This window comes from Fukomys damarensis, unplaced genomic scaffold, assembly GCF_012274545.1.
Source record: "Fukomys damarensis isolate Sample0158 unplaced genomic scaffold, DMR_v1.0_HiC HiC_scaffold_12, whole genome shotgun sequence".
Lineage (NCBI taxonomy): Eukaryota > Metazoa > Chordata > Mammalia > Rodentia > Bathyergidae > Fukomys > Fukomys damarensis.
Window position 1 is genome coordinate 55,925,133 of NW_022900924.1, and position 8,329 is coordinate 55,933,461.

An 8,329-nucleotide genomic window follows, 5' to 3' on the forward strand; every position below is an offset into this window, starting at 1 on the left:
ACACACACACACACACACACACACACAATCATCTTCACCCCAACACAAAGCATGAGAAAAGGAAAAGCAATAAGAAGAAACAATAATAAACTAAATATGATTCATAATCACCTTAGAATATAGCACTATCAGTCAGATACTGTAAAAGTTATGTTTAATATATATTTGGGAAATAAAGGATTGAAATATAGCAAGACTGTCAAAAACAATACAGGAGAAGACCTTCTAGAAATGAATACTATTATAACTGAAATAAAAAGCTCAAAGGATGGATTGATCAGCAGATTAGAGACTGGAAGATAGATGTAAATAAGTCGCCCTTAGTCGGGGGACAGAGGCAGCGGGTGCAAGAGGACAGGCAAGAGACGTGGGGCTGGGACAGGGTTGAGTATCCCCGACTCTGCAGTCACCGAGGAACAGCGGGAGCGGGGTGAGGAAGGCAGCGTGGGCAGGGACAACGACAGAGCCTGTAAGGTGCCAGCTGCAGAGCGGAGGAGCCCCAGCCCAGGCGGAGTGAGCAGAGAGAAATCCACAGCAGGAGGAGCAGATGGCAGCAGCAGAGACGGAGAGGTCCATGGACGGGGGAGAGGGGCACAGACAGCACCGGCCTTGGGCTGCTCGGTGGCTGCCCAGGGGCTGGGGACACAGCCGGCTGAGGACTCCCTGCTCCACGGACGCGTCTGTTCACAGGGATGTGCAGGGACTGCGGGGCAGTGTGGTGTACGTGAGGCTCTGGGTTCAATCCCTGGCATGACACACGCATGCACGCGCACGCACACACACACACACGCGCATACACACCGATGTTTTAAAACAAACACACACGTTTTAAAAAGTAAGGCTGAAATGTATTTTCAGACAAACAGCTGGACCTTCAATAGAAGAAACAAAGACATTCTAAAGCATATATTCCGAAAAAAAGAAAAGAAAATGATTTCAGAAGTTAAGGCAGAGACACAGCGAGAGGGCGAGAGAAGGCACTGGAAAGCTGTGTCCATGCAGCTCTGACCAAACGTCCTGCCTACACCGCACCGGGACCTGACAAAGGTCTGACAGCCACGGTTCCGGAAGCGTTAGAACAGAGACAGGCCGACCTGTCCTGGTACCAGCACCGAGAGCACCGCCCAGAGGAAGAGGTTACCTCAGTGCACGAAGTCACACAGTAAATCACGAGTTCGCTGTCCATGCGAAGACATCGTAAAAACCAGACAAAAACAGCTGAGAAAAAATGCTCTCTATAGATAAAAAGGGATCCACGTACAGGATCTGTTAGGAACTCCTACGGATCAGTAAAACTATCCAGAGAAAAGGGCTGCAACACAGACGGGGCAAAGGGACCCACGAACATCTGAAAAATGCAGAACTTCCTGCAGCAATCCGCACCAATAAATTCAAATTTAACTCATAAAGTGAGGCACAAATCTAAAACCCAGGGCAGGGCTCGGTGTCCATCGTACAGCTGACAACACGTGCGTCCTGGGACCACGGAGCCGCACTGCCCTGACTCACGGCGAGAGTCAGCGGCCTTCTGCTCCTGACTGCACACAGCGGCCCAGCAGCCACCGGAGGCCGTGGACAGGCTCACGGTGCCCACGCCTGCCCTCCGTCCAGCGGGACAGGAAGCAGACAGGACTGCGTGCACCGACACCACTGAATCTCTGGCAACGTTAGGGAACGCGAGCAAGGCTGTGAAATGTGACCCTACGCACACAAGGTTCCAACACAGGAAAACCAAATATGTACTGTTAGAAACAGGCACAGGCCAGGCGTGGGGGCGCACGCCTGTAATCCCAACACGGGAGGCTGAGGCAGGAGGATCGCTGTGAGTTCAAGGCCAGCTCAGTCTACTCTACATAGCAAGACCCTGCCTCAGAAAACAAAACAAAACAAAACAACAACAAAACATACAGAAGTTATCAATTGATCAATTTATAAAGAAGAACAAGAAAATAATCTGAAATTCAGGATTTAGTGTTAGGTGAGAGAGACAGTGGGGGTAGGCGAGGGGTGACGGGAATGGTGGGCGACCTTGGGTGTGCTAAGGTGACATGAAGCTATTTCCTAAATTAAGGAGGGGACGTGGGGTTTCATCTCACCCTTTAAGTTGTACAATGTCTTAAATACATCCTTAATATATATGATGCCTTTCATGGGAAAAAGGGCACACACTTTTGCTTCTTTCTATTATGGGGAACAGGCCATAGGCCAAGAGGAAGAGAATTCACATACAATGCGATTCTCTATCTTCTGATTCACTGTGTCCATCTGTCAGAGTGGTGCACTAAGGCAGGATTCAGCCAAGCATAGAAGCAGAGCTCAGACAGGGGCCAAATCCTACAAAAATCCATGTATGAGGTCTGATTTTAAAAAAAAAGGTGTTTTGGATTTTTTAAAAAAATGTTTTATTTATTTTTATTTGGTACCGGGGATTGAACTCCAGCCCTTGTGCTTGGGAGGCAGGCAGCAGAACCACTGAGCAAAATCCCCAGCTGGATTTTAAAAATTATTAAAGACACACTGATAGGGCCAGGGATTTCAGTGGTGCCACCGCCTGCCTCGCAAGCACAAGGACCCGAGTTCGATCCCTGGTACCAAAGAAAAAGAAGACGCACTGCCACGAATCGCCTCGGAAACTCTCCCTCGCTGTGACACACACACATCCCACCCTTCTGGCCACTTCCTGAGCCAGCTCCGGAGCATTCTGTCCTGAGGGTCTTTAGCTGCGCTGTCCTGGCTGCCTCTGTGTCCTGCGTGGATTCAAAACATCTCTCTTTCACGCTCATTCTGACTCTGGGGAGGAGTCAGAAGTCACTGGGTGCCAGAGCTGGTGAATAAGGTGGATGAGGACAAAGGGTCTCGTTTTATCAAAACCTTCATCATATTTTTGATCATACTTTAGAAGGATGCTCATGAAAAAGGACACCAGAGCTGCTTCAGAAAGTGGCAAGAACCGGGCTGGGGATTTGGCTCAGTGGTTCTGCCACCTGTCTCGCAAGCACAAGGTCCCGAGTTTGATCCCTGCTACCAAAAAGAAAGTGGCAAGGACACGGGATCAAACTTGGGACCCTGTGCTTGTGAGGCAGGCGGTGGAACCACTGGGCTAAACCCCCAGCCCTTGCCTATTTATTTCTAATTTAAATATTTACCACAGTTTTCTACCACCCCTTGTCACGTCACAGGCCACTCCTCTGCCTCACAAGTAAAACTCTGAAGCTACCAACCTCAGCTACATGAACAGAGGAGCCCTGAAGGCTGGACTCTGAGCGGCGCACACAGAATCACGTTCCAGAACCGATTACACAACACGGACGGACGCACCTCAGACCACTGAGGCTGATGATGACCACTAAGGTACTCGAGAAACAGGGTCCCTTTGCAACGTGTATTTACCTTGCTTCAGGCCACCATGCTGAGCTTACTCCTTTCGCACAGTAGTATAAACACTCACCTGTGCTTGACCATTTTTTGGTCATGGCAAAAATGACTGAAGAATCTCGCATAGAACAAGTGCATGACAGCGTGTTCCTTCCCGCCGATGTACAGATCCACGGGCATCCAGAAGTCTGCCATCGCAGGGTCGAAAGGCCTGGAACAAAGGGAAATGGGCGTTTTAAAAACGACTGTGCCACAGCTGCGTAAGTCAGGCAGACCTGCTGTGATTTGTACACGCTCCAAATGGGTTATGTCGGGGGAAAAGAAAAGCTTATGTAAAGGAGAAAGAAGTCAGACCAGTGTTAATTTATGCAATTTATATAAATGGCTATAGAAATTTATATAGATAGCTGACATATTCTAATAAGTGAAATTTCCATATAAAATGGGAACAGGAGAAAAACACACTAGCAAAACGGTATCTCGGGGGGCCGGGGATTTGGCTCAGTGGTGCCGCCACCTGCCTTGCAAGTACAAGGTCCCAAGTTCGAACCCCAGCACCAAAAAAAAAAAAAAAAGTATCTCGGTGTGAAGCATACTTGAAGATTGGACGTATTTTAACTTTCCTTGTGATCAGACAATGGGATATCTCAGTTCTTACCCATAGAGGGCAACGTGGCTCTCAGAAGAGACTAACAAGCACATGCTAAAATTCATTTTTTTGGTACCTGGGATCGAACTCAGGTCCTTGTGCTTGCGAGGCAGAGAGTGGAATCACTGAGCTAAATCCCCGGCCCCTAAAATTCATTTAAAACAAATTCAATCTTATGTCTCAAAGTCGCTTTAAAATAGTCAGCAAGAAGAGCCTGTGTGCACGGCTCCCCGGGTGCAAGGAAGTACTGAGGGCATCGCCGTCCTAAGACAGCCCAGTAGCTCTCACCTACGGGCGCCTCTCGGCCAACGCAGATGCTCCAAGGCAGGCTTCCTCGGACCCCCTGGGTCTAACGCACAGGGAGAGGAGAGGAAACTCCACTTCCCCAGCTTCTGGCCGGGCCCTCTGAGGAAGGGGGACGGCGTGGGTGGGACGGGCCCTGCACTGCCCAGGCTGCATCACGTGAGGTCGGCCATCTCGAAGTCCTTTGCCCGGGGAGGCTGTGAATTCTCTCTGCACCCAGCCCCCGCGCTCGTCCCCAGAGCCGGTCCTCAGCAGGTGAGGAAGCCCAGCCACTGTCTGGCTGTCGCTGGGCCCCTCTCCTCCAGTTACTATGCCAACATTCTTGTACATTTAAACAATAATTTTTGTGTGCGTGTGTGAAAATGGTTCCCTAAAGAAATGCACCTGCAGATCCAGGCAACGGTAAGGAAGTGAAGGATGGTATCTGTGTGGAACACGTCTGGGACAGATGAGGAGTGCGATGTTGGGAGTCGCTACAGCTAGGGTGGGTGATCTCCCTGAACCACGCCGGCAGGACAGGCCCAGGGCGGAGGCTCGGCGCTCACCACCGGTGGGCGGCTGTGGAGGTTCCCGGATGTCCCTGGAGCCAGCCTGGGCTGCGGGGCAGCAGTCACCCTTCGCATGGAGGCCGAGGAGCTGAGCCGGGCGAGCACCTGCCCCCTGGCCATCCTGGCCAGCTGGTTCCACACGGGCAGCACTGCATCCCTTCGGGAATGGAAGGCCATGGCGTCTCCCAGCATCCTTTGTGCCTGCACCGGGGACCACCGAGTCCACATTCAAATCGTGGAATCGCGGAACTCCAGGTCAGGATTCCGGCAGGGGAGGGCAGGAGCGCCCTTCTCACCAGAAGCATTATTTTGCTTTGTTTTGGTCAGAGAAACGCACACACACACACATCAAATGATACTTGAAAGATTTATCACAAAAACCAGAGGTGTTCAGCTCCAATATTCCCCTCCCCTAGAGCTGTCCCTTACCCACTGTGATTCTTTAGCAGTTTCTTCAGGCAACATTTAAAAGCTACGTTCGCATTCTTCATGGAGTCACCAACTCCGGAGCTACCTACGGACTGCACGACGAGGGCGGACACCGCTCAGCTCTCCCACCCCGCCTCCACACACATTTAAAAGCTACGTTCGCATTCCTCATGGACTCACCGACTCGGAGCTACCTACGGACTGCACGACGAGGGCGGACACCGCTCAGCTCTCCCACCCCGCCTCCACCCTCCCTGCAGGCACTGTCGTGTTTAGGTAAACAGGTAACACGCAGGACAACAACTGCACAATGCAGCGCCCAGTGTCAACCGAGAGACAACAGCATTTCTTCCTCTTCCTGTTTGTCTTCTACTGGGACTTCCCCGGCGGTGAATAACCTAACTTCATAATTTAGTATGCTCCCTTTAAGAGCCTGCTTTTCCTTTCTTTCGTTTTTTTGCTTTACTTCTGTAGTCCTGGGTTGAACCCAGGGCCTCACTCACAGGAGGGCAGGCGTCTGCTGCTGGCTGCACCTGTATCACCACAGCGGCACTGCTGCCTCGGGTCTGTGCAGGGCTCCTGTCAGGCTGGGCTGTGGCTGCTCTGGGACCCGGGGACCTGAGGGCCACTGGACTTGGACCACGTGAGCACCCACGGCCTGGCTGGAGCCCCACCTCTGCCCTCCTGTCCTCTGTATCCTGGCCTGTGGGCCCTCGCTCCGGTACCCTGCCCAGACATTTCTATTCAACCTGGGGCTCGCTCCTGGGGACCCCAGGTGACACACGCTGGGCGACCTCAGCAGGTGTTACCTGTGAGGGTTCCGGGGATCCGTGTACCGGAAGTAGTACCATGCGGAGTCAACAAAGGTGTCCATTGTGTCAGTCTCTCTCCTGGCTGCTCCCTTGCACCTAGGAAATAGGCAGAGTTCATGGATGGATTCTCTTTCCATTTTAGTGCAGATTCCCCCCAGCTTTTCAGAGAGCCGTGCTGAGTAGGAGTTTTAAATGTCATAAGAACAATGGTGCCTCACGAGGAGGTAATTCAGAGGAAGCTGGTGTTTTAACAAAATCGGCAACATAAAAATTTCAATCTTCTAAATTTGAAGCTTTTTTCTTCTACTTCTCTCAGTTTAACCTGGTAAAAAAATCTAACCACTCCAAAAGGCAAGACAGGGCTATGCCTTTTTTTTTTTGGTACACAGGATCAAACTCTGGACCATGTGCTTGTGAGGTGTTTGCGGGGCCACTGAGCCAAACGCCCAGCCCGAGGCTGTGTCTTTTACACGTGCACTTCCGGCCCATGGAGGCTGCCTCCAGCACTGCCAACTTTGGGGTGCTTTTAAACTAATCAGTGCATGGACAGAAACTGAAAAGCAGTGCAGTGAGATGTGCTGAAAAATGAACTTGGTTTTCTTTTTACTGCTCTAAGGTGAGAGATGCAGAAATCCCCCCGGGTGACCCAGAAGACAGGACCTCCAAAGCCTGCTCTGACCAGCTTGTGGGAATCCACTGTGCCCATCAGTCTCGACTCTGTGACGAGTAGCATCAAGTTACGCTTGAGATGAGCTCCGGTGGGAACGTGAACACCACAGAAACTGGCTAACGCTGTAAACCGCAAGCCCTGCAGGGAGCTGGGTGTTGTGTATTCTGAGAGCAGTGCTGCCGGACAGTGGGCTCTTTATTGAGGGCAAAGAAAACACACACACACACACACACACACACACACACACACACCCGGTCTTCAGGCCACACCAATCCTTAAGCTTACCCGAGGGATGTGGGTCAGAACCCGGCCCTGAGAGCCGCTCCTCCTGGGAAGGCCGCACACAGGAGGGTGCAGTCCCAGCCCCCAGCCCCCAGCCCCCAGTCCTGGATGGGCAGCGGGCCGCCCTCCTGTCCGGAGCCAGCTGTCGCCCGGTCCCTGTGCAACAGTGAGAGGCACAGCAGGGGCACCGGCCGCTCTGCAGGCTTAACTCAAGGGCTCAGAGCCCCAGATCGAGCGGGGATCTGGGACCCCCAGAACCTGCATTTGAGTCCTCCTGCTCTCCTGCTCAGCACAGGGTGGCCCTAGGGTCGGAGCTCTGGCCCCGCACGGCTGCTGAGCTCCAGTCCTCCTCTCCATAAGAGTCAGGCCTTTCTCTCCAGTGCAATCAGCCAGCGCACAGACACACACTATTTTGGGAAATAGCAACAAGAGAAAGGCAGCCATCTCTCCTCACCTAACTTGTGCACGGGTGAAAGCAGAACGCAAGGGAAGAAACACATGGTTCTTTATTGTGAAAGAAAACGCGGCTCCTGGCTGACACAGCGGCCCCTTGGAAGGGTCCCGTCGGGCCTGAAGACAGCTGTGTGTCTCAGTGTGGACACTGGAGACTGGGCAACAGCAAGAGGCTGCAGGAACGGGCACGGGGAGGACGTGAGCAGCACTGGCTCCGACACGGGGAGCGGGCGAGTCCAGGACTTGGGACCCCCCCCCCCCGGGGCGCGGGCCACGCCCCCCCCCACCCCCCCAACAGAGCGGGTAAGAGGCCACTGAGGCCTCAGGAAATCCACCAGGACAACCACTGTGGAAATCAGTATGGAGATTCCTGAGGAAACTAAAAGGAGAAGGTCCATTCAGCCCAGCTGTCCCCCTCTGGGGTGCCTTCCTGAAAAGGTTAAAGACATCGTATTACAGTTCATAATCACTAAATCTTGGAAGAGACGGTCATTTATACCACATCTGGAGTACTATTCTGCCATAAACAAGGAGAAAATGTAAGACAATTTGTGAGAAAATGGATACACCCTGAGACCATTATGTTAAGCGCAATGAATCAGACACACAAGCTGAAGTATGGAAAGGTGCGCTCGGTACGGAGAGGAAGAATCCAGAGCCCGCAGGCTGCTGGGCCAGCTCCTTACCTCGGACATGCGCAGTTCACCCACTCGGAGGCAGCGGCCAGCGGGGAGCCGCCCTTGCCGGTGAAGGCCGTGAGGCTGGGCAAGGTCACGGGCAGGTCCTCCAGGGGCACGGGCACGGGGCC

At 52.6% G+C, this 8,329-nt stretch overlaps 1 protein-coding gene across 1 annotated transcript in view; it reads right to left on the reverse strand.

Annotated features, from left to right (window-relative positions):
• Lars2 (leucyl-tRNA synthetase 2, mitochondrial) overlaps positions 1–8,329 on the reverse strand; it is a 96,190-nt gene that overhangs the window by 16,073 nt on the left and 71,788 nt on the right. Inside the window, exons 12-14 of the mRNA XM_033762707.1 lie at positions 8,208–8,329; positions 6,114–6,212; positions 3,449–3,586 (exon numbers count right to left, since the gene is read on the reverse strand). Coding sequence (XP_033618598.1) covers positions 3,449–3,586; positions 6,114–6,212; positions 8,208–8,329 — 359 coding nt within the window. The remainder of the gene's footprint in view (positions 1–3,448; positions 3,587–6,113; positions 6,213–8,207) is intronic.